This window comes from Oncorhynchus mykiss, chromosome 27 (genome assembly GCF_057628025.1).
Source record: "Oncorhynchus mykiss isolate SJ-2025 chromosome 27, ASM5762802v1, whole genome shotgun sequence".
NCBI classification, from domain to species: domain Eukaryota; kingdom Metazoa; phylum Chordata; class Actinopteri; order Salmoniformes; family Salmonidae; genus Oncorhynchus; species Oncorhynchus mykiss.
This window is the reverse complement of record NC_143048.1, coordinates 4,133,956-4,160,878: the sequence shown is the minus strand read 5'-3', so window position 1 is coordinate 4,160,878 and position 26,923 is coordinate 4,133,956. Positions and strand designations below refer to the sequence as shown.

Here is a 26,923-nt window from a genome sequence, read left to right as displayed (position 1 = left end):
TGTGTATTGCCTTATATAAGACAACTGCTGGGACTGCCCCAGTAGAGCTTCTGATTGACATGTGTACTATGGTGCATGGTGTTGGTTGGAACCTCTCCAGTGAGCTGATAATAAAGGATGATTCATTTAAGATTGACTTAGAGCGTCCCCGTATAATAATTTCCACAACAATTTGGCGTCAACAAACAGGATCAGTGATTCCACCTGTGGAGCATCCCAGTGAAGGTCTGCATGGGAGACACCGGTGCAGCATTCCTTAGTGGGAAAGTGTAAGGGAAATTCCCATCTGACCAAAGACTACGTGGAACCGCCCAGAACAGACTTTAACTGAGAGCTGCCTGGGGGAAGATACCTGATATACGAACTTCTGAGGGACATATCTTCTGAATTTCAGTAAGTCAATTTAAACGACAAAAAAATGAAAGCATGTAACACATAAAAAGGTACCCATAAGTCTTATAGAGAGAAGACTATTCACTAGTTTTAAGAGAAGACTAGAGCGAGGGCATAATGGTACCATGGAAAGCCCCACTGACAGCTGTCTTTAGGCATTTCGAAGAAATGTCTATGTGGTCTGCAGTATTTTTTCATACGGGGTGTTATGTATATGTGTAGAAAGTAGCAACAAGAGAATCGTTGATGATGCACATAGGGTAATAAGCAGATTACAGAGATTGTTTGGGAATAGTACTAAATGAATGTGGATGTGAAAGTTGTGTGAATATGGAGAGGATATGAACTGAGTTTTCAAGTTCTGTGTGAGCTGATTTTTCCAGTTCTATGTGAGCTGATCTACAACGTTATCTACCTTATCTACAGGTAGAGGATAACATGTCTCAAAAATCTCCTTTGAGATAACATGTCTCAGAGGATGTCTCGAATTACATGTCTCGTTAGTGATGAGGATAACATATCTCTGAGGGTAACATGACTCATTTTTTGTGATTGCATGAGGATAACATGTCTCATCGGTGGAGTTTGATGTATTATGTATGTGGAGTTATGAAAGAAGTGAGTACTATTCCAAATACGCTGTTAAATAGACCAACTAGTCTAGATATCTAAATACCTGTATGAATAGAACACTAGTGTATGCGATAACTTTGTTAAAACCTCTTAAGGTATAGGGGGCATCATTTTCACTTTTGGATAAATAGCATGCCCAATTTCAACTTCCTGCTACTCATGCCAGGAATATAAGATATGCATATTATTAGTAGATGTGGATAGAAAACACTCTGAAGTTTCTAAAACTGTTTGAATCATGTCTGTGAGTATAACAGAACTTATGTAGCAGGCAAAACCCAGAGGACTAACTGTTCAGAATTATTATTATTTTTTGCCTCTGACTGTTCCCTGACTTGTCTTTGCCAAGGGATATTTCATAGAAATCTGTTTTCAGTTCCTACCACTTCCACTGGATGTCACCAGTCTTTGGAATTTGGTTGAGGTTATTCATTTGTGCAACGAAGAAGAAGCACATCCTGGAACAACGTTACACAATTGAGAGTTGCGCAAGATGTAAAAAGGAGCATGGTTTGTTTACTTGCTGTATTGAACACAGATAGCTCTGTCTACAATTTGATCGATTGTTAACGTTTAAAAATACCTAAAGTTGTGTTACAAAAGTAGTTTGAAATATTTTGGCAAAGTTTACAGGCAACTTTTGAAATGTTTTGTAGTGACGTTGCGTTTTTTGACATCTGTTTTTTTCTGGATCAAACGCGTCAAATAAATGGACATTTAGATATATATGGACGGAATTAATCGAACAAAAGGACCAATTGTGATGTTTATGGGACATATTGGAGTGCCAACAAAAGAAGCTCGTCAAAGGTAATGCATGTTTTATATTTTATTTCAGCGTTTTGTGTAGCGCCTGCAGGGTTGAAATATGCTACCCTCTTTGTTGACATTGTGCTATCATCAGATAATAGCTTCTTATGCTTTCGCCGAAAAGCTTTTTAAAATCTGACATGTTGGCTGGATTCACAACGAGTGTAGCTTTAATTGAGTATCTTACATGTGTGATTTAATGAATGTTTGATTTTATATCATTATTTGAATTTGCTGCATTTTCCCTGTTTTTTCCCCAAGTGGGACGCAAGCGTCTCCTATACCATAAGAAGTTTCAAGGCAATGTAGGAGTATTGTGTGCTTGACTAATTTACTGAACAGGAGATTAGCTCCAGTGTGAAAGCTGTGTTTTGATTTATTTTTTCTCCAAATGCTTTAAATATGGGTCACATGGACAATCCAAACTGGGAACCAAGGGGGCTGCGTAAAATAATGTCCAATACATTTAGTAGGGGGGTACTGAACCAAACAGAAGATTGGACAAAATTGACATTTGGAGATTTCCTAGCTGACGTGACACTGAGCACTGCTAAACTGTGAGAAGCCAACTTGAGAGAAAAGATAGACATAACAATAAAGTGAAAGTGAAGTGGGACGATTTCAGAAAATGGGAGGGAAGCAGAAAATGCAGAGGATAAAGCTGTAAGAGGACTGATGGTAAAACAAGTGGAACTACCAGAGAGGAAAGAGGAGGATGAAGAGAAGAAGAAGAAGCCCTTCTCCCAAGGGAACCCTTAAGAAGCGCAAGCAGCAGGAAGAATGTTAGTCAAGAAGAAAGTAGCCAATACGAAAAAGACGAAACAAGCAGCAGTGAGGACTGCAACAAGGGAAAAAAACTGGAAAGTTACGAGAAAGAAGAAAAAGCATCCCCTGGGAATATATCCGATAATATGCTACCCAAACCCCAATGATGGTGGTGGCATGTTGGAACTGAAGAACTGAAGAGGCTGGGATGTTGATGAAATTAAAGAGCTAGTGGGTGATGTCACTGACCCAGCTGATGCTGTAAAGTTCGAAGAAGAGGTAAAAACAATCATCTCCATGTACAACCCCACCACCATAGAAATTGAAGAAATACTCTGCCACTGTTAAAAATTTAAATGGAAGGACTATAAACATATGTGGGATTGCGATGTATCGTGGTGACCAGCTGGATGCAGTGTTTACAGCTATAAAGGCTGCTTTCCCTAAACACACAGAGTGGCAGAAAATCCATTCTACCAAACAGGTAACTGATGAAAAATTGAGTGACTGCATTGAAAGAGTAGGGACAGTCTTCCTCCAACACTCATGCCTGACGCCTGACCAAGACTAATACAGCAGCCTGAGACAAGATTTGAAGACAGCTGTAACGAATGGGAAACAAAACCACTGCCTGATGTAAAGCCATACATCATGCATTCAGAAAGACAGTTGAATGAATATGAAACTAAAGGACGGAAAGACACTGAAGAAGGCACAGCTGATGTACTACTCTGGAAGAAGAAGAGAATGAAATTGTGGTAACTGTGGACACTGAAGAGGCAGAGGAAGAGGCCGAGGGGCCCCTGCTGTGGCTGACAGAACGACAGACTGGAGCTGTGGGAAGCATTTCTCAAGAGATTGTCCTGAAGGAGGAGAAAAACAAAACGATTGGCCTTCCCCATCTGTTGGTGTACAGGTTGACAACCCATTTGTACATAGCCCATCTATTAATGTAGCCCAAACAACTACCTCTCCTCCTACTGTTTTTTTTATTTAGCTCCTTTGCACCCCCATTATTTCTATCTCTACTTTGCACATTCTTCCACTGCAAATCTACCATTCCAGTGTTTATTTTTTTACTTGCTATATTGTATTTACTTCGCCACCATGGCCTTTTTTTGCCTTTACCTCCCTTATCTCACCTCATTTGCTCACATTGTATATAGACTCATTTTTCTACTGTTAATTGACTGTATGTTTGTTTTACTCCATGTGTAACTCTGTGTTGTTGTTCGTGTCGAACTGCTTTGCTTTATCTTGGCCAGGTTGCAATTGTAAATGAGAACTTGTTCTCAACTTGCCTACCTGGTTAAATAAGGGTGAAATAAATAAATACATAACATTTGGAAGAGGAGGTCAAGGGGGCTACCAAACATAGGATGAGGTGGAAACAGAAGACACTAATGAAGAAAACTATGAAGAAGAAGCAGAAGAAACCTGTCAAGTGTTAAAATTGACCACCATGTCAACCCAAAACCTCCTGATTGACATTTTAGGTAATAACCATAAAATTGAATTTTTGGTGGACACTGGGGCCACGGTTCCTGGGGCTATCTGTTTTCCCTTCAAAGAAAACAATGTGCACAGTTGGAGCGTCTGGAATTCCCTCTGAAGAATGTTTGACCTTTCCCTTAGGGGGAGTGGAAATGGAAACACCAATTCCTATATTCATCTGCCTGAATGTATAAGTAAGATATTCAATGTGTAAAATGAATGTATCTGTTGCATGTACTGAAGAAAGATTGTCATTGGGATCGAGAGAAAATGGAATCTCCCTCTGCCTAATGAACTGTTACTATGCTTGGCATTTAAATTATCAACATGTTGAGGGACAGCTGAGAGATCAATCCCTCTCTTCACCAATGCATGCTAACTGGGAAGTTTCTGAACATTGTACATTGTACTGCTGCTGTTCCCTTATTTTGAAGAGACCCTGAATACCAACAGAGATGGTTAAACCAAAAAGAGAAAGTTGAGATGAATTTGATATACAGAGGAGAAGACTTTGTAGCAGCTGGAGTGTTGTTGACAGATACTAAGAGAAGTCTGTATGAAGTCCCTGGCTCTGTTCCCCATTGTAGCTTATCAAAAGCTCCTGGAAATCAATGGAAAGATGTGGGTGTTAACGAAACGGCACCAATTGTGGTCGTTCCAAAAAGCACCCACAGGCCTTACAAAGCTCAGTACCCTCTTAGCAAAGAAGCTGAAAAGGGTATTACTCCAATTCACAGTGAGTTAGTTGAAAGAGGTCGCTTTGATTCCCTGTCTGAATTCACCCTGTAACACACCAATTTTACCTGTTGGGAAACCAGCTGGTGATTATCGTGTTGTGCAAAACCTTAGAATAGTAAACGATGCTGTACATGCTAGAGCACCCCTGGTGCCTAACACTGTTACCATTTTATCCCAGGTGACTCCAGGTTTTCACTGATTGATTTGGCAAAGCATTTTTTCAGTATCCCTGTGGCTGAAGAGTCACAGGAGTGATTCTAGTTTGCGTTTCTTGCGTTGACTTGGACGGTAGTGCCCCAGGATTATGTTGAATCACCATTGATCTTTGCCCAAGAAATGGCTCGGAAGCTAGGAGGGTTTTTGTTGCCCCTGTTGTAAACATTTTGGTTCAATATGCTGATGATTTGTTGGTTTGCTCACAGTCAGAGGAGAGATGTCACGAGGACACTTGAGCATTGTTGATTTTCTTAGCAGAAAATGGTCGTAAAGTTTCCCCAAGTAACATGCAGTTATGCTGGGCCTTATTTAGGCCATGACATTACTTCTGAAGGTCGCACCATCTCCAAAGATCGATTAGAGACAATTCAAGTTTTGCCTTAACCTGTTACTAAGCAGCACATGATGTCTTTGTTGGGTGTGGCTAGTTACTGCCGTCCTTGGTTGAAAGACAATGCAGAGATAAATACAATCCTGTTATGTTTGAACTATGGGAGAAAGATGGAGGCGAGTGAAATTGTGGTCTGGACGGATGAGACTGAAACGGCATTGGTCAAATTGAAACACACTCTGATGTCCGCCCCTTGCCTGGGCCTGCCAGACCATACAAAACCTTTTCATCTGTTTGTTTCTGAGACGGGTGGGTTTATGTCAGCAGTTTTGACACATGATGGTGTGGGATATAGACCTTTTGGTTATTATTCTAGACGATTCAAGGGAAGGGTTTCCTGTTTGAGATCGGTAGCGACTGCTACTGAGTCTGTTTTGGCATGTTCTGATATTGTGGCTATGTCTCCCCTAACCATCCATGTGCCTCATGCTGTGCACACAATTATTACACAGGCAAGAACGGCTCATTTGACACCTGCGAGACTGCTAGGCTATCAGAACATTCTGTTGACAATGTCCCATGTTACTCTGAAACGATGCACAATTCTTAACCCTGCAAATCTTCTCCCCACTGCAGGGGACTGTGAAGACCATGATTGTGACTTAAAAGCAGTTTGCTTGGCTAAAGCCTCCACCACTACCCTCAGGTAAGACCCTTTCCAGCCTGTCCAATTAGAAAGTAAATACAGAATGTCTTGTGAGGCTAAAAAAGGAAACAGAAATGATAGACTTCTCTGTCACTACCCCCCTCTTACTGAATGAATTTTTTTGAAAACCATCAAGTCAGATAGTGTGAAATCTTTGAAAGCTGACCAGGACCTGTACAGTATTATATTTCCACTTGAAACGTTGAAGTGTTTTGAGTTTTAGTTCCAACAATTTTCTTGAGGAGTTGCAACCACTTTTATGTCTTACCTAGTTGAATTACCATAATTAAAATGCCACTAGGCTACACTCCAAAATCTAAGTTTGTCTGATGTTTTCAGACCTCGAAGGTGGTCTTCTGTTGAGATAAGTCGACGTCCCAGGTTGTTTAGTAGCTCCAGTCACATCCCACAATCCAAAATGAATGGATTAGATAAGCACCACAAACTTTTTTTATGCTCATCTTTCCATTCATTTCGGGTTGAGGGGAAATGGGCATATAGCTGGTACGTGGATTAATCTTGACATTAGACTACTTGAATTATTGAATCTGTTGTTTAATGCAGAATATCTCAAAATCTGAGTAAGTAAATATCAACCATAAAAATCTGACACCCATCTTTCATTAGATACTAAGTCAGAAAAATAACATTCACTTCATGCAGCTCAATTTTAAAGTGCAATGAAGTCAATGCAATGATTAGGCTCTATTAAGATGCATTTTAGCATTCATGAATTAAACATGAGAAACACTTGTACCCAATTGAATACAGAATAAGAAAAACTTACCTTGAGTCTCAGTGCTACTATGTAGACTTAAAACAGCTAGGCGAGGAAGGCTCTAGGACAGTCTATTTGGGCTGCTTTTGTAGAAGCTTGTTGCTGGGGAAGAGTCAAGTTGAATGAAGCCTTTGAAGGTTTTCTGTCAGAAGGCCAATGTAACCTGGCAGTTTTTATGGGCACCTGTTGCATATTCATGACCACGTAACCACAGCCCCCATAGAAGACAACTTTGAATGGTGTTTGAATCTTGTTTGGACACTATTGCACTGTTTGGCACTGATGGGAGTGGCTTCTCTTTGAATGTGCTCATGTATGTCAATGATGTTTAATGTGCTTCAATGCAACATGTTTGTGCTGTATTGCATTACACACAGAAAACAACCCTTTGCTTTCACTGTAGATGTTGTCGTACAAATTTACTGTCCTATTTGTTAAATTCCCTTTTCAGTTTTAACTTAAGATTTGGTCTGTCTACTGATGTACTTTATAGTGTATGTAGATATTGCCACATTGTGTAATTAAGGGAAAGAAATAAGACATTTGTCATTTTCTGAAACTCAACTGATTTAGAATAATCTGGAACCTCATAGTTCTGATAAAATGTACTTACAAATTTGATTCGTTTTTTAATATTCAGTGCCTTAGAAAAATGCTAAATAGTGAAATACAATGACTTGATCAATCAATCAAAAATAGCTATACTTCAAGGAACATTTACACAGATACTGTAGGTGGACATTTATACAATTGTTCTTCCTACGACAGAGAATACATATACCTCGGACTTACACCAATAACAGCATATAAATCTACAACAAATCTAAGTAGCTCTACACATTTCATAAAATAAATGTTGTATTAGGAATGATCATCATTAAAATCATAAAAATTGGCACATCACATGATTCTGAATACATCATCTGATCAAACAATGAAGCAACATCTAAATCTGAGTAAATAAAAACCAATATTCAGGGCTAAAGAAACTGCTTGGTTTACTTTATACAGCTGTGGTCTTTCAATACATTTCGGGGGCAAAATTGAAAGGCTACGATATCGTCAATCCATAATACACATGGTACCTATTCTGGTCAATCAATCGTGACACACTGTTGAACGGTCCACCTTCATTGATAAAGCTTTGGACTGCCAAGGGAAGGACTGCCAATGCACGTAAAAACATGATGGAGTGGAACCAACCAAGCCTCTGCTTTTCAACAGCTGAGTGAAATCCTGGCCTTTAATTGGCCCACCACCTAACGAAATACAACCAATTAACAACGGAAAGAAAAACAAGACCCAACTCACTCAAAGTTTCAAAACAGCTTCCCTAACAGAGATGGCCAGGGACACGTCTCCAGTTGTCGTCTGAAGGACTGACAGCTTGTCACTGGATTTCGGAAAAGAAGCGGTTCAGGAGGGTCACATTTGCTTGGACCTTTCAACAGCACATGGGCACATAAAAGCTATGGCCCCAAGTCTCCCATTGAGACACGCTAATAGCTGAGGCTCAGTGTCACTATAGTGGGGGGGCCCGGCAAGCGGCCACACAAACAAACAAAAGCCCTGGTCAGTACATGAGATCTGATGCCCCGGTGTTCACGTCCGACTCTTTGGCCTCCTGGAAGGGGAACTGGATCCCGGCCACACGGATCAGCAGGATGTTAAGGCCATGGACGAAGAAGGTGAGGAAGATGAGCCAGAAGGAGTGATCAAATTGCTCTGTGAGCGTCTTGTACACAAACGTGCTCTCGTTGAAGTTGGCGATGTGGTCGGACAGCCGGTGGAGCTTCACCTCGGAGGCAAACAGAATCATCACCAGGCAGCTGCAGAGGCCTGTTCAGACAGATGGGCAAACCCACAGACAGACAGACAGACAGGCAATATTACACTATTACAGTTGACAACACTGGGAGTTCAAATAAAAAGTCAAAGGCAGCCTAATGATCAGTTACTGTAAACACGTTCCTATAAGGCAGAATACTACTTCCCGCCCACGCCACATTAAAAGGAAATATGTGAACGCTACAGTAGTTGCAATCCCAAACAGGTTACCAAAACAATTAAGCTTTGGTCATTCACTGCTGCGAGAGATTAATTTTCATGTGACATGTTTTACATCATCGTAAATATAGGTTCACTGATCAGATGAATCCAAACTTGCATTCTAGTGTATAAAAATGTTTGTTTAGTTTTGCCCCTGAAACCTGGTAAGCGGTTTTGATTTAATAGGCCCGCTAAGGTAGGGTCTCAGTTATAGATAACTGAGAAATAACTTCTTTAACTCTGGTGCTGTGTTTCTTAATTGGTGCCATTATTTGGATGGGAGGTCAAGTAGCCCACTGTCCTGATTAAAGAAATGGTAGGTTACCGGATACTGGTTTTAAAGCTGAAAAAGGCAAAAGGAAAGTGACGTACAGCCAACCACTCATGGCTTGGCTGTTGTGTTTGAACGTCTCTGATATGCATTTCTAACTAATGTTGAAGTGTTGAAGAACACCTTTGTTGGACCCCAATCATGTTCTCTATAGCAGTGGTTCTCAATTTGTTTTGGTTACTTTACAACAAAGTACATTTTGTTCTGTCCAGAGTACCCCTTTCATGTGCATTTTTACCAGTAAGCGTATGGTCTCATGAGTCTTCTCAAGTACCCTCTGTGGATAGGCCAAGTACCCCCAAGGGGTACGGCTGTCCCGTGTAGCTCAGTTGGTAGAGCATGGAGCTAGCAATGCCAGGGTTGTGGGTTTCATTCCCACGGGGGACGAGTATGAAAATGTTTTCACTCAATACTATAAGTGGCTCTGGATAAGAGTGTCTGCTAAATGACAAAAATGTCAAAATGTACTAGTACCCCTGGTTGAGAACCACTGCTCTATTGCCCCGTTCATACCTGGGGCTAACATGCATCCTGATCCTGCCCACATTCTGATTGGGCCCACATTTTCAGAAATGAGTCTACACACTGTATCCACATCGTGACCAGAATTCCTGATCCCTTCCTGTATGCAAATTATTTGACAGCTTTTCTTAGAAAATAATATTTATTTATTTGTTTTAAGACACAATGGTGCCACCTGTCAATGATTTGAGGGCGGGAGAATGATTAGTTAAATGATTTCAATGTCCAGATCCGGCTACACATATCTGTGCCTGACTACATCCGGAGGTGGTCAGGAAGATCTGATCACAATAAGATCACAATGCATCTTTTAATTGTCTACACCTGTCTGAAAATGTGGGCACAATCAGAATGTGGACAAGATCGGAACATAAGGAGACATGTTAGAACCAATAAACGTGGCTCCTGTGTAGCGTACTGCGAGCTATTTATGTCTGAAGATGGAATGCACGTGTGTAAGAGAGCTGTTTGCCTACATCTACCTGTGATGTGAGTTATGAAATTATGACTTTTTTGTGCTTACAGCAGACAAAGTTCCAGAGGTAGAGTCCCAGGGGTCCGTGCAGAGTCTCGTAGGGACTACCAAAGGCATTGTACATAAAGAAGCCTGTGGCCACAGAGGAGAAGAAGATGAGCACTACGCAGAAGAAGATCACAGTGACGTGAAGACTGGCTGGGATGACGTCCACCAAGTTCGGAAAAACTACAAGGAGAGGGACAATATAGAGAGGTGTGGGAATGTTCTACAATTATTAAATAGTATTTTTTCCGCCCACAACTTTCACGTGATGAAACACATGCATGCGTCTCTGTATTATTTTAGTTTAATGTGCAAGGCAGATGGAACAAACAGTCAGAGAACAAATCGTTTTTTGTTCATCTAAAAAGGCCTCACCATGATTAGCAAGCCTGCCGGTCAAGCGAAAAGATAATGTGTGTGTGCCAAATCTCATTAGTGAAAAATTGCTGATGATTCACTCCATTGTGCTTGTGTAAGATGTGTTACTGCATTTACTGCTATTTAGTGCTACTTGCTGAGTTATGAGAGATGCCCTCTTATGAATGACCAATTAACCTAGTTGAAGCCAGTTGGGTTTCCCCTGTAAGGCTAGCCTTCATCATTTTGATAACAGGTTTCTCTTCACTCCATTTACATTTCTCTTTCTTTGTTTGATTTGAGTTTGTTGTTAACACTAAATAACAATGTTCTTTTGACATTCCAAAACGTGTCAACTTCACATTCATCATATGTGAAAACGGCGGATTTCTATGAAGACCAGATTTCTGTACGTCATAACTTAAGCTTACCAGTAGTTTAGACATCACTTTTACATCATCTGTTGTAACCTTTATTGGGATTTTAACCAACTATGAGTTGGCATAGGTTAGTAAAGTTATGTCAAAAATGTTTACTGATAATGCGCCATTTTCAAATGCATTGGTGTTGGGGTAGTGCTGTAGATGAATATGAAGTTTTGAAAATATTCCTTTGAGGTATTTCTACCCCCTGCGAGGGTAGGCTATGTGCACATTTACACGTGGCCATGTCTCCGTGACCCACATTTGTGTACAGGCTTACTGTATGTGTAGCCTAGTATCAGACGTGAATGTTCAATGCATTTTTACAGCAGCGTTATGCATCTCCGCAGCCTGTAAAACCATTATCATAAAACAGGTTGTTTGAATCCAGGATTATGATTGGTTGATAGCAAGGAGTTATAGCACCACAATCCCGTATTCTCCGGGTAATGCCTGTTAACAGTTCCATTAGATAGTCCCATGCCACTAGGCTAACATTTATGACCAGATTCAAGATCTAGTATTTTTCTCTTACTTGTCTCTAGTGGGTTAACAAGCTTCTCAGATGTTAAAGAAGCATAACTTTCCCATGTTTCACCCAACTGTAGTGTATGATATAGCATTTTGATGTCTGTACTTTTATAAATGTTTGGTTTGCAACAGTTGGGGTTTGTCTGAACCTTGCCATCTGCCTCTCCGACCTGTGGAACAATGTTTCAGTTTTTTTGCGATTTACACTGTGCCATGCATATAAATGTGAAGAGACTGACAGCTTCTCTGAGCCAGGTTAATTAATTTTTCAGGATCATTATAAATGGATATACCTCAAGAAATGTCAATAGAAACAAAGGTAAAACAAACGAAAGTGCTCATAGTTTGCTGTCACTTCAGTTGCTTGATGTGATTGTGCATTGTGTGCTAGCTTTAGTTGGTTAGCTAGCAAAGGAGATGTAGCTAGCCTGCAAAGCTACATGCCAATAGGTCATGATATAGAAAATGTCACAGTAAAGTGCAGAGCGTTCGATTAGCCTGCTGCTGGGGGGAAAAGAGACCCCCCAGTTCCGCTAAAACCATTGACAACTGCGTTCCATTTAAAGGACTGTGAAATTGTTAAAGAAAACCTGCACCCCAAAACAATCTTTTAGTATTTGTTTCATTAGTCCATTGTTGACATAGTCCCCATTTTTTTTTGCTTGTCAGCAATCAGGTTTTACACGGCCGTGGTATATTGGCCATATACCGCAAACCCCCGAGGTGCCTTATTGCTAAGATACTGAACAAAAATGAACACAACATGCATCAATTTCAAAACTTTTATTGAGTTACAGTTCACATAAGGAAATCAGTCAATTGCAAAAAATGAATTAGGCCCTAATCTACGGATTTTACGATTGGGAATACAGATGCATCTATTGGTCACAAATAACTTTTTAAAAAGTTTGGGGCGTGGATCAGAAAAACAGTTAGTATCTGGTGTGACCACCATTTACCTCATGCAGCGCGACACATCTCCTTCACATAGAGTTGATCAGGCTGTTGATTGTGCCCTGTGGAATGTTGTCCCACTCTTCTTCAATGGCTGTGCAAAGTTGTGGGATATTGGCGGGAACATGCTGTCGTACACGTCGAGCCAGAGCATCCCAAACAGGATCAATGGGTGACATGTCTGGTGAGCATGCAGGTCATAGAAGAACATACATTTTCAGCTTCCAGGAATTGTGTACAGATCCTTGAGACATGGGGCTGTGCATTATCATGCTGAAACATGAGGTGATGGCGGCGGATGAATGGCACGACAATGGGCCTCAGGATCTCGTCACGGTATCTCTGTGCATTCAAACTGCCATCGATGAATTGTAAATGTTTTCATTGTCCGTAGTTTATGCCTTCCCATACCATAATCCCAACACCACGGGGCACTCTGTTCATAACGTTGACATCAGCAAACCGCTCACCCACATGACGTCATACACAGTCTGTGGTTGTGAGGCCGGTAGGACGTACTGTCAAACTCTTTGAAATGACATTGGAGGTGGCTTACGGTAGAGAAATTAACATTCAATTCTCTGTCAACAGTTCTGCTGGACATTCCTGCAGTCAGCATGCCAATTGCATGCCCTCCCTCAAAATTTCTGGTATCTTTTATTTCAGCTCATGAAAGATGGGACCAACACTTTACATGTTGCGTTTATATTTTAGTTCAGTGTATAAACTGGTTACCAAGGTAATTAGAGCAATACAAATACATGTTTTGTCTTACCCGTGGTATACAGTCTGATATACCACGGCTGTCAGCCAATCAGCATTCATGGCTCGAACCACACAGTTTATAATGATTCTTCTGGGGCAACAAGTAATGACAGAAGAGTATCTAATTATAGACAAGTTGACAAACAAATAGCCTACCAAAATGTCAGAAATAAACAGAAACATATCTAAACTAGGCTTTAAAACAATCCTGAACCCCCAGTCAAAACTCTGTTCCGCCATCTCTGCCTCGGGCCCAGAGTTGCATTTTTAAATTAAGACATATATTAACATTGCTTCTCGCATAATGTCTTCATCATTATGTGACTTAACAGTTTATTGCAACTTATGCAATGCGGTTGCAATACGTGTGATTAAAATTGGTGCTGCGACTTTAGCTAAGGTTCATAGATTTGATGTTAATATTACCAGAAATTTTATAGAATATTTTTTCAATTTATTTTCAGATTCAGGAAGTACAAGGCAGGACAGCAGACACCAGATACTGCACAGCCAAGTGTGGCAGCATTTGCACAGAAAATTCATCATCCAAATTCTTGTGCTCTTTCTTCAGAGTTACCACTCACAGTAAAAACCCAAATAGAAATGAGCTGGAGTCCTTCCTCCTAGACTGCAGGCGGTACACTGGGCGGCATAGCGCAGAGAAAATAGCTAATAATAGCTTTGATGAAATCACAGATGAATATCGCATCACAAACAAAGTATCCTATTATCACAGATAACACATGAAATATGAAATGTGCATTCAAAGTAAAGCTGCCACAGCAGGAGGAGCACAGTAAAGATGGGAACCTGGACGATGAACACCTATGGGAGGATGTATCATGGGATGAGGTGAACATCAACCTCCGGAGATCCAGACAGTGACTCTCTCGTTTTGCTCACTTCCTACTGCTAGTGATACATGATGGGATGAAAGAAGTCAAGGTCATTTCATTTGCCATTACCAAGACATCAAGGTTCGATCAGCTGTCTGTCCTGTCTCCTGTCCTGAATAGAACTACAGCTCTCACTCTGCTTCCACTCGCTCTGGAAGATACTTATTTGAAGATAGGTTAGCCAGCCGATGGTTCTCAGTGGTGATAAGAGTAGTAGTATATGTTGTTTTGAAGAATAGTAGAATGGTCCCACTTAAATTCGCTTTTCTAGATACTTTTCTTAGGACAGCTAATCAGCCGTACCAGTGATTGTCCGGGAGGTGATTTTATTCTCTACCTCGTGCTGAGATTTCAGAGTTCAAACCACTTTGGATGTGAGCCGCAGCTAAAATGTCTCTCTGGTCTGATATGTACATTTTTAACCCCTGATTTTATACAGTTATTCAATAGGGGCGGTTTGTGAGGCTCTGACTTCACTCAAGGGGGCGGTGACTACTCACTTGTTATCGAAACAATTTCCTCTTATAGTTTCTAAGATCACATCCTTCTCTTAACAAAAACACTAATCATTTTTCATACACAACATAGAGAATGGAGACTTCGTACCTGTAGTGTATATACACTTTTCAAGTTACAGTATTTCCTTTAACATTTTTAATGCATCACAAAATAACAACCGAAAGGACATCAATTTCTTTAGATCGTCTGAACATTCCCCACATTCTGTTAGAAATATTGTTCCAGTATTCACTTTAGAACATGTTAGAGTTTCAGCGGGAAAACCTATGTGAACAAAGGCACATTCCTGTGTGAATTTTGAGAGGGAAATAGCTGAAAGTTCCAATCCATGATTTACAACAGTCACCTCCCCACCAGCTCCCCTCTCTGCGGGGGAGAGGGGGTCTGGCCGAAGTCAAATGATATTTAATAAAACAAAAGTTATTGTGAACTCTACAATGTTACCACTCCGAGAATGAGAACGGTAAAAATAGACCTAATTAATACATGCATACATTAACCTAAATTAATGCAACCAAATTTACTACTGGTGTAATGGGGAATTGATACAAAAATAAAAAATCTAAGGACAAACTATTAACACAATAAAACTATGAATGTGCAAGAATTTGGCGGGAGGCAGCTCAGTGCATTTTGGAGGACTGAGCACATTCTGGAGAGACACCAATATCTTCACCACACACCTCTCCCCTTCTTCTCGCAACATTTCAAATTGTACTCAAGACACATTATCTTCACACGTATTTTAAATGCATTGCTTTTTCACTAACAGCTGCAAATTGCCCAACTAGTCATATAGGCCATGCTTGGGATTTGAAACAATCCACAGCTTTGAAAGAAACTAAATGGTCCTCGGTCTTGCTTGTCTTGTATTACTTTACTCATTTCTGTATAGACAGGAGTAATTATAACATTTTGACAAAATTATTTCCATTTACTTTAGGCTGCAGTGGCTACTGAATCTTGTCCTATGCTTCGGTTACTACCCAGTGTGCAAACTCTGGCTGAAAATGTATTTTTATGACACCTTATTCTGGTCGCAAACTGGTTTAAAAGGGAAGGTTTTTTTAAACATATTTTTACTGGACCAGAATGACATTTTTCTGACCACCATTACACCAGTTGGTCATAACTGTGACCTCTATTTGACCAGCTGGTCATGATTGTGACCACTATATTATGTAGCCTACTGGTCATTGTTAAGACCTCATCATAACATGGTACTAGTTAAAGAATTTTGTAGGCTGTGATTGTAAATAAGAATTTGATCTTAACTGACTTGCCTAATTATTATTTTTTTTTAAATAATGGACTACCTGACTACAGTTTATTACCTACACTCTTAGAATAAAGGGTCCCAAAAGGAGTCTTCGGCGGTCCCCACAGGAAAGGCCTTTTTGGTTCAACGTATAACCATTTTGGTTTCCATTTTGGTAGAATCTTCTGTGGAAGAGGTCCTACATAGAACCCAAAAGAGTTCTACCTGAAACCAAAAAGGGTTCTTCAAAGGGTTCTCCTATGGAAACTGCCCGAATAACCCTTTTAGGTTCCAGATAGCGCCCTTACAGAAAAAAAAAGTGTGGTAAAACGTATTGCAGAGGATAAAGTAGGATATTGAAAACATTGCTCGTTACATTTCTGATTGTTTCCATAGTCACCAATTAAAGTTAACCTGTAACATATTCTTACATTTAAAATAGATCAAGCAATGTAAAAGACTAAACAACATACATCTGCATACAGAAATTGTTTCATAATTCAACCACAGACATTACATGCAAAAAAAAAGACTGGGACAGACTATACAAAGGCCCATTGTTTTATTTGATTAATAATTCATTAGTGGTGTGATGGGGTAGATCCTCATCAAGTACCTCTGAGCACAGAACGAGATCTGGAGCGTGGTGACCCTCTTGAAAAGTCGTTTGATGGGTCAGATCTGCAGTGAAGAGAATCAGCGTATTATCAACTTGAGATTTTAAAAGCAAACTAAAAAAAGGACATTAATTGAAGAATATTTGTGGATTCAGCTAGCTAAAATTATTTCCATGGTACTAGTTGAATCATTTTGTGGCAGTAAAAAAAGAGAAACTAAATGCAACAAATTAAGTAAAAGAGGCAATCTTGTTCAAAAGTTGTGTCTGTCTTATCACTCCTGCAACAAACATTGTTAGAAATGGGTGTAATCCGCAAATCGCTTCCTTTTCTCTGCAACTGCACACGTGTGTGAGTTTGAGTGAGTGACAGGGAGAATGAGCAAGAGAGAAAGGGGAGAAACTGTACATGACTCACCAACTTTACATGAATCAGGACAAGGGTTTCGCACCTGAAATAAAAAAGGCCAGTTAAAAATAGGATTTTATTTTGCTTTACCAACTTATATTAGAAGCGGTGCTATTTCAATTGGATCTAATTACACTACACTCTTAGACATTTTTTCCCCAAAAGGGTTCTTCGGCTGTCCCCATGTAGAACCCTCTGCGGAAAGGGTTCTACATGGAACCCAAAATACTTTTACCTGGAACCAAAGGGTTCTATCTGGAACCAGAAAGGGTTTTCAAATGGGGACAGACGATTAACCTTTTTAGGTTCTAGGTAAGATCAGGCAATAATGGGCAGCTGAACAGCATGTCTCTTGGGGAATCCAGTCTCAGTGAGACCTGATGCAATGAAAAAAGATAATGACTATCAGCATAGCTAGTACAAATCTAGCTCTTACAAAGCTGGTTAGTAGAAATCAATACACACGGAATGTCAGAGTATCAAACCGAAAAATAAAATAAAAATACTTTTGCACATAACTTACTATCATGGATTTATGGAAGAGTGGTTCTGCTCTCTTCCTTCCCTGGCGATGTGGCAGAATAGGTCACTGGTACCTGAGTGTGTGGCCAAGCACCACTGCAGAGGCCATGCATCAGGTCATTGACATGTTTCAGGAACTGTAAATACAGATGAATCATGGTTAACAAAGTTAGACTTAGACTAGCAAGTACATTGACTATGTTGCCCCTCAGCAATCTGGCAGTTAGGCTAGCTCTCGCCACCTGTCTGCCTATGTTTTGCTGTCTATTTACATTTCTTACTCAGCATTACACTTACTCAGCATTACATTTCTATACTCATTCCCTTTGTTCCTTCCTCCATCCAAGCTAGAAGATTCCTGCAAAAAATGAGAATCAAGAATTGAAAAAGGCAGTTGAGAGGTGTCATTTTAGAATGAGTGTTGAGGGGGAGCAGGGATAGGCAAAATGTATTGTATTGTCCAATAGAAAATTCAAGGAACTCTGATGAATCAAGAAAATCTTCACATTCATATTGGGGGTACACGCTTCAAGAATTAGGATAGTTTACTGTCTCACACACATGCATGCACACAATGTTTCCTATATGTACAAATCTTTTCTGTAAATTATTGTGATTATAATCATCGTCAAATCTCACACAGAACACCGAACACACACACATAGCTAGCAGGACAATGTTGACATGACAATGTTTTCAAGTTATTGTGATCATCATCTCACACACAGAACACACGCATACACACATTTGCTATCATTAACTAAACCGATATCAAAATGTTGACTAGCTAGAACCAACACCTACAAAAGGTAAACATTTTAACTTACCATGTCCATGGAGGATTAGCCAGAGAGCTAATGTGAAATTGCTAGCAAATGTTTCCTTGAAATTCTTCTCCCCAACAAACTGCCGCTTTACTTACAAAAGTAAAACAAGAATGCAGGAGAACAGGCACTACCATTTAGCAGTCAAATGTAAAGAATGGTGTAAATTTACAGAAACTGTCTATGTTTTCCAGCTGTGTCTGTTCCAACTGCCATATGGAATTTTGACCAATGAGCTGGAGCAGGCTGCCTGCATGCAGATTGATTGCTGCTCATGAAGCACAGATTCCAATCTAAGTTTTAGCTGGAAAAGATATGCCTACCTCCTAAATTTAATCCCAGCCCCCGTCCCTGCAGGAGGCCGTCATTGTAAATAGGAATTTGTTCTTAATTAACTGACTTGCCTAGTTAAATAAAAGGTTCAATTATAAAAAATGTGGCCAATGAAATTAAATACAATTACCAGACACATTATGTTAATTGCTTGAACGCTTTAAGGAAAAATATAACAGTCATTTTCAGGGTGCAATTCAGGTGCAATAATTCAACTAATTATTGATGGAAATAAATGTAATAAAAATAGGGTTTGTAAATCCTGATGGATTGTAAACTCAGCAAAAAAAGAAATGGCACTTTTTCAGGACCCTGTCTTTCAAAGATAATTCATAAAAATCCAAATAACTTCACAGATCTTCATTGCAAAGGGTTTAAACACTGTTTCCCATGCTTGTTCAATGAACCATAAACAATTAATGAACATGCACCTGTGGAACGGTCGTTAAGACACTAACAGACGGCAGGCAATTAAGGTCACAGTTACAAAAACTTAGGACACTAAAGAGGCCTTTCTACTGACTCTGAAAAAAAAGCAAAAGAAAGATGCCCAGGGTCCCTGCTCATCTGCGGGAACGTGCCTTAGGCATTCTGCAAGGAGGCATGAGGACTGCAGATGTGGCCAGGGAAATAAATTGCAATGTACGTACTGTGAGAAGCCTAAGACAGCGCTACAGGGAGACAGGACAGACAGCTGATCGTCCTCGCAGTGGCAGACCACGTGTAAACACACCTGCACAGGATCGATACATCCGAACATCACACCTGCGGTACAGGTACAGGATGGTTACAACTGCCAGAGTTACACCAGGAACGCACAATCCCTCCATCAGTGCTCAGACTGTCTGCAATAGGCTGAGAGAGACTGGACTGAGGGCTCGTAGGCCTGTTGTAAGGCAGATCCTCACCAGACATCACTGGCAACAACGTCACCTATGGGCACAAACCCACCGTTGCTGGACCAGACAGGACTGGCAAAAAGTGGTCTTCGCTGGGGAGTCGCGGTTTGGTCTCACCAGGGATGGTGAGTTTATCGTCGAAGGAATGAGCATTACACCGAGGCCTGTACTCTGGAGCGGGATCGATTTGGAGGTGGAGGGTCCGTCATGGTCTGGGGCGGTGTGTCACAGCATCATCGGACTGAGCTTGTTGTCATTGCAGGCAATCTCAATGCTGCGTGTTACAGGAAAGACATCCTCCTCCCTCATGTGGTACCCTTCCTGCAGGCTTACCCTGACATGACCCTCCAGCATGACAATGTCACCAGCCATACTGCTCGTTCTGTGTGTGATTTCCTGCAAGACAGGAATGTCAGTGTTCTGCCATGGCCAGCGAAGAGCCCGGATCTCAATCCCATTGAGCACGTCTGGGACCTGTTGGATCGGAGGGTGAGGGCTAGGGCCATTCCCCTCAGAAATGTCCGGGAACCTGCAGGTGCCTTGGTGGAAGAGTGGGGTAACATCTCACAGCAAGAACAGGCAAATCTGGTAAATCTGGTGCAGTCCATGAGGAGGAGATGCACTGCAGTACTTAATGCAGCTGGTGGCCACAACAGATACTGACTGTTACTTTTGATTTTGACCCCCTCTTTGTTCAGGGACACTATTCCATTTATGTTAGTCACATGTCTGTGGAACTTGTTCAGTTTATGTCTCAGTTGTTGAATCTTGTTATGATCATACAAATATTTACACGTTAAGTTTGCTGTAAATAAATGCAGTTGACAGTGAGAGGACTATTTTGCTGAGTTTAGTAGGATAGTGGTGGTTGCATCACTGCCTGGTATGTCAACTGCTCGGCCTCTGACCGCAAGGCACTATAGAGGGTAGTGCGTACGGCCCAATAAATCACAGGGGCCAAGCTTCCTGCCATCCAGGACCTCTATACCAGGTGGTGTCAGAGGAAGGCCCTAAAAATTGTCAAAGACTCCAGCCACCCTAGTTATAGACTTATCTCTGCTACCACACGGCAAGCAGTACCGGAGTGCCAAACCTAGGTCCAAAAGGCTTCTTAACAGCTTGTACCCCCAAGCCATAAGACTCCTGAACCACTAATCAAATGGCTACCAGGACTATTTGCATTTTACCCCCCCCTTTCTCTTTTAAGCTGCTGCTACTCTCTGTTTATTAACCATGCATTGTCACTTTAATAACTCTACCTACATGTACATACTACCTCAATTACCTCAACTAATTGGTGCCCCCACATTGTTACTTTATTTATTTTACTTAGCAGGTATTTTTCTTAAAACTGCATTGTTAAGGGCTTGTAAGTAAGGTCTGTAAGGTTGTATTCGCCACATGTGACAAATACAATTTGATTTGAAATAAAAGACTATGGTGGAAAATTGCAAGATGTTATAATGCTGTTATTGCATCCAATGGTTATTGTATGCAACATAATAAGGGCTTGTTAGAACACTCATCTGTGTGTGTTCTACTGAGGATGGGCCTCTGGGAGATAACACTGACAGGACATTTATGGTGTCTTTTGGGTGATAAAACCTAAAGAGACCGCATTCCTGAGCATGAGTTAATGTTTCTGTTCTATATGGTACCAGGTAGAGATGACCCCAGGGCCAGACCCTGGTCTGTACAATGAAAGATAACTGTTGACACAGCAGCTGTCTACTGTGAAAATACTGTCTACTGTGAATTATAAGTATCTTTCATACAAATCTTAACCTTGTGACCTATTCTATATATCTGTTGTTGGTCATGCAGGTTGAAAGGGGTCTATCTGGGCTCTCAACGAATCATCTGAGCTTGAATCATCGACCAGCCATCATTATAGTAGAGCACTCAATCGATTCACTTTATGTGTGTGTTATATTGACTTGCTCCCATATTAATAAGTGATTCAAGATTTAGTTTAAGTATAACTCTGACTGACTGGTGTGATAGGTTTGACTCTCCTCAATTGATAAAGAAATGAACCACCATAAGACATAGGTGGCCTACATGTTATTTGTTAAATTCTGAAAACAAATTTAGTTAGTCATAATAGAACGTCAAAACAGCATTCAGTGGAACAGAAGAAAATGTGCAGCACAATAAAACAGTGCAATTAGTTAACACAAACAAACAATTACTATTAGAAGCCATACAGCAAGTCACCGGATAATCTTAAATTTAAAAGACATAATGTAATTGTACTGCAGTTTCACTGCATTTTAACAACAGTGCATTTTTGTAAGGATATCCTGTATTATTGTGCATGTTAATCTTACATGCTGGTAGCGTAGAACAATTGTTATGGAAGTGAATGTGCACTTTTCAATTCAGTGGACTGAAACTATAAAAAACACTATGTGAAAGCAAACACATTTATAGTGTTGGGAACTGACTTTTAAAACTTGAAAATATGAAATATCCTTATCCTCATGTCACCGAAAGGGTGTTTTGGTGTGCACGCATCCGACACAACACAATGCCACAGATGTCTCAGGTTTTATCTTACATGCTGGTAGCCTAGAACAAATGTTATGGAAGTGAATGTGCACTTTTCAATTGGGTGGACTGCAACTACTAAAAACATAGCCTGTAGTAAAAGCAAAAGCATTTATAACATCGGAGATTCTCTAAATTAGGGGCCATCTCTGATAACTATAGAATTCATAAATTGGAGCTTTTAATGACCTAGCAAATTCGATGACTTGGAGGTGAAATATATCACATTTCTCTGTTTAAAAAAAAAGAAGGTATTTCATCACATGACGAATTAAAACCTCAAATGGCCCTATTCCTGAAAAAGTAAATCGGACCAGATAAACTGAAGTAGGCTGAGCCGAGTACTTTTAGCCGGAGGCCAGAGTAATATGATTCTGCCAGACTCGGGAAGAGCTCGGCCCGCATGAAGCCCCCTGAGCCCCAGTCCCCTAGTACTCAAATGGAATGGGTCTGAGTCAAGTGTGTAGACTGCACAGGAGGCTATTGAGAGTAGAAGGGCTCATTATAATGGCCAGAACAGAGCAAATGGAATGGCATCAAACACCTGGAAACCATGTACTTGATACCATTCCACTAATTCTGCTCCAATCATTAACACGAACCCATTTCCCCCAATTAAGGTGCCACTAACCTAAGTGGTTGACTGGGTACAGTATGCCACGAGACCCTAACCCCTTTGGTGAGTTCTGCCAGCTGTTGTTTGCCAAATGTGCTAAACTGAATCATGCAAACCCTGCTGAAAAAATAACATTACTCAAATTGATATAATTGTAATGGTTCTAGCATCTTATATACAATGGGTGCATGGCCCACAAAGACTATGCACATGTTTATATAGATTGGTTTCTATTAATTGAGTAGCATTTAGATATGTTTTTTGGTTGAACTCCACACCAGTTATCAACCAAAATAAGACGTATTTTGCATGATGTCAAAAATACATCATATAGAAAACGTATTAATCTGGTCATATAATGTCCAGACCGGGTTTCAACCAGTAAAATACGTCTTTATCACGTCGTATGCCCAATGGGTAATTACATTATGTGTATTGTATTGTTAGCCTGCAAATACTTTATTATAAAATGTGACTTTTTTTCCAACACCCAATAATTAGGCTATATTTTGTGCCAATGCTACCAAGATAATTTATGCTGAACATTCCATTTAATTTAGTAAAATGGATCCTTACGTCACAGGGATAGGACTTAAAACAGGGTGTAGTAATTATAGTAATTTGAATTATTAATGTAGTGGGTGACTGCTCGTCTCATTGTTTACTTTTCATAATAGATGCGCAAATGAGAATACCTTTTCAACCCAGCAGTAATCTTTAAATACACCGGTTTTCACAAACTTTTCATGCAATTCACAGGGTCTTCTACTCACATGAAAATCTGAAGGGTCTTCCACCAAGTCCACATTGCTTCACTCTCTGTCCGTGAAAAAGACCATAGTTAACCATACCGACAAATTTATCCAGCTCTTGTCCTGTGGCATTTACAAGTTGCGCACCGGTTGTACACAACACAGTCCCCTGGACCCAAAACTGCGTCCCCATCGCGGCGGCAATAATGAGGACGCAACCGAAACTCAACACTCCCGCAACAGAGAATATAATTTTCTTTTGACTACTTGGCATGGTGAGTGTGAAGTGTGGAAAAATAATTAGTCTGACCAGTCCATGGTGTTCAATTCATCTCCAGTTGGTAGCCAACTCCCAAATAATCCAAAACCAAGTTGCTAATTATCTGTGTTAGGATATTATGATAAGGGGCATTGAAATAGCTAAATGTGTATACCGTAGTGATGCTGTTCTAAAATGGCCGTTGCATGTTCAATTACATTGATCGTCTTTCCCCCTTGCTCATTATCTCCAAGTAACCAAGGTTTTACATTTGGGAGAGTGCTTCTCGCTATCGTCGAGAAGTTTTTGGCACAATGACTTCTCAAAACCCGCCCACAAGGCCTGAATTTTCCCACACATTTTTTTTTCGCAGCAAAATGAGTTTCCACATTTTTCCATAACTTCAGAGGGAATGAAGGATTTATATCGACTTAATCTGTAGATGTATAGCCCTGTTTGTACAAGATTCGTTTTACTGGGGGAGGTCGGGTAATGTAAATATGTCCACGAGCACAAAACACCACATCTGTAATTTTAATCCCGTCCGATTCTGCCTTGTCAGTAATTGTTACATGTTTACAACAATTCAACCCAGAGGCGCAACTTTGGTTTTAGAAGTTGAGGGGACATAATGAATACATATACTTTTCCAAAAGTATTCAGTCGATATTTATTAAGTCTATATATATTATTTTTCCACATTTTTTTAACGTGACAGCTTTATTCTAAAATGTATTAAATAAATAAAAATCCTCATCAGTCTACACACAATACCCCATAATGACAAAGTGAAGACAGGTATAGACATTTTTATAAATATATACAAAAAATACCTTATTTACATATTCAGCCCCTTTGCTTTGAAACTCAATTGAGCTCCAGTGCATCCTGTTTCCATTGATCATCCTTGAGAAGTTTCTACTACTTGATTGAAGTCCACATGTGGTAAATTCAATTGCACACTGCCAAGAGTGTGCAAAGCTGTCATCAAGGCAACGGGTGGCTACTTTGAAGAATCTCAAATATAAAATATATTTTGATTTATCACTTTTTGGGTTACTACATGATTCATAGTTTGTTGTCTTCTCTATTCTACAATATAGTAAAAAATAAAGAAAAACACTGGAATGAGTATGTGTGTCCAGACTTTTGATTGCTACTGTATATATTTTATCCAGTCAGATAAACACTTCAAAACAACCTACCCGACCGCTCGGAGGCCTCCGCATGGTCCTAAAGCACACCCTTGCCTATTTTTGTATCACATTCGAATGATAAAACTGAGGGGGACAAAAATGCAATTTCAGAATGTGGGGGGGAGACATGTCCCCCCGTCCCCAATGAAAGTTGCACCCTTGCCCAAAATAACTTACTGTTGGCAAATCCAAAATCCTCTGATAATACTAGTCCTGTGCAAATCACCATCCCTGTGTTTTGTGAGAAATGTCTCAGGTATTGCTCGTGGTGAAATAAAATCTACAGTGAAATAAAACAATAGTAACTAACCGAAACAGCAGAAGACAAGGCATATTGACATTAGAGAGAGGCATGTGTCGCCGAGGGATCATAAGGTCCAATGAGCAGTAATAGGTGAGTCGGGGAGCCGTTCGGTATTCGCTACTATGCTAGGCGAGTGGGAAGCACGGCGTTCAGAATACTAGCGGGCCTGGGCGGAAAAGTCTGAAACCACATCGGAAGATTACGTCGGCAGACCAGTCGTGATAGATCGGCTGGGCTCAGTGTCGGCAATAAAGGGTCCAGGCCAATTGGCAAAATAAGTATTGTAGCCCACAAATTAGTTAGCAGGTATACCTCTTCGGCTAGCCGGGAGATGGGCCTAGCTATAGGCTAGCTGGTGCTTTGCTTCAGGGCAGAGGCGTTAGCCAGGAGTAGCCACTGGGTTGCAGCTAGCTAGCTGCGATCTGGTGTAATTGCCCAGAGTTTGCGCCAGGAATCCAGTGATGTGGTGGAGAAAAGCAGTCCGATATGCTCTGGGTTGATATCGCTCTGTGTAGACTGGTAGTTATTGACCGAGCTAAAGCTGGCTGGTGTCCGAGCTAAAGGTGAAGACCACTAGCCGTGGCTAACAGTGACTAGTAGCTAGTTAGCTGGCTAGTTGCTGATGGAGGTTCCAGTTATAACGTATAAAAAAATAGCAGGAAAGTATAGTTAGATCGTAGGTGGAAAGTGAGAGAAAATATATACGAAAAAAACTACTATTTACATGGGACAAGACAAACACACGTCTGACTGCTACGCCATCTTGGATTAGTCAGTAGACTTGATTCACGATGATGACTGCTAGCTAAGATTGTGAAAGTAAGATGTTGACATGATCAGTCCAATCAAAGCTACTGTACAAATAACGTGATTTGACATCTTTTCTGTGACCAATGACCTTGAGCCTTCTTGGAAGGGTACTTGTAATATAACTCTGGTAGGACCCAAATGGCAGACATTTTGGATGTCTACCCTTTTTTATTTTTTATTTTATTTTTATTAACAACAAATCAATACATAAAGCACACGAGGGAACACAAGCATACATAGATTACAAACAATGGACAATAGAGCTAGGGGGTACAATATCACATTACAATTACACAAGGACCTTAAGGGACATGCCTATACTTACAATTCTAACAGCTTTTTTGTTAGTAGAGCATTTAACCATCTTAAAATACAGTTCAATTTATTTTTGTAGGGTAGGAAAATGTGGTTTTCTGTTTGTAAATTTACATTTGTGTATATGAAATTTGGCCAAAAGAATAATGAAATTAATTACATAAAAATGTTTCAGCTTATTTCTATTGTATGTAAAGAATCCAAACAGTACATCTCTCCACAATAGTGTAAAATCTTCATAAATGTGTTCAATTATAAACCTACTGATGTCTTGCCACAGTTTTCTTACATGCATACAATGCCAAAAAAGATGCAACACTGTTTCTGGGTGGTCATTACAAAATGAGCAATTTGAGTTGATGTTTTCCTTAAACTTCTTCCTATAGTGGTTGGCAGGATAATATTTATAAATAATTTTAAAGGAAACTTCCTTAATTTTGTTAACAAGTAGGTATGTGTGTGGCAACATACAAACTTTTTTCCAACAGATATTATCAATAAATCCATTCCAATAAGGCATAGATACAACA

The 26,923-nt window shown here is 40.2% G+C and overlaps 2 protein-coding genes and 1 long non-coding RNA gene across 9 annotated transcripts in view; 1 reads left to right on the top strand and 2 right to left on the bottom strand.

The window, feature by feature from the left end:
• mindy4b (MINDY family member 4B) overlaps positions 1-7,102 on the bottom strand; it is a 44,665-nt gene extending 37,563 nt beyond the window's left edge. Inside the window, exon 1 of the mRNA XM_021587272.3 lies at positions 6,874-7,102. The gene's annotated coding sequence lies outside the window, so the exon portion shown is untranslated. The remainder of the gene's footprint in view (positions 1-6,873) is intronic.
• On the top strand, positions 1,506-11,834 carry LOC149971199 (uncharacterized). Its single transcript, XR_016492595.1, has 3 exons — positions 1,506-1,836; positions 6,017-6,086; positions 10,292-11,834. It is a non-coding gene; the product is annotated as an uncharacterized LOC149971199 (long non-coding RNA).
• clrn1 (clarin 1) lies at positions 7,481-26,042 on the bottom strand. Of its 7 annotated transcripts, none has more exons than XM_090224211.1 (4): positions 24,602-26,042; positions 23,531-23,576; positions 10,290-10,469; positions 7,481-8,703 (listed from the first exon to the last, which is right to left on the bottom strand). In XM_090224211.1, exons 1-4 carry the CDS (start codon positions 24,671-24,673, stop codon positions 8,438-8,440), a joined length of 564 nt encoding a protein of 187 aa, XP_090080337.1. In that variant the 5' UTR covers positions 24,674-26,042; the 3' UTR covers positions 7,481-8,437. The 7 variants fall into 7 exon arrangements, with proteins under 7 accessions (XP_090080337.1, XP_090080338.1, XP_090080341.1 ...); XM_090224212.1 differs by having other exon boundaries at positions 10,290-10,373; XM_090224215.1 differs by having other exon boundaries at positions 10,290-10,373; positions 25,581-25,721.
• Between the last annotated feature and the right edge of the window lie 881 nt (positions 26,043-26,923).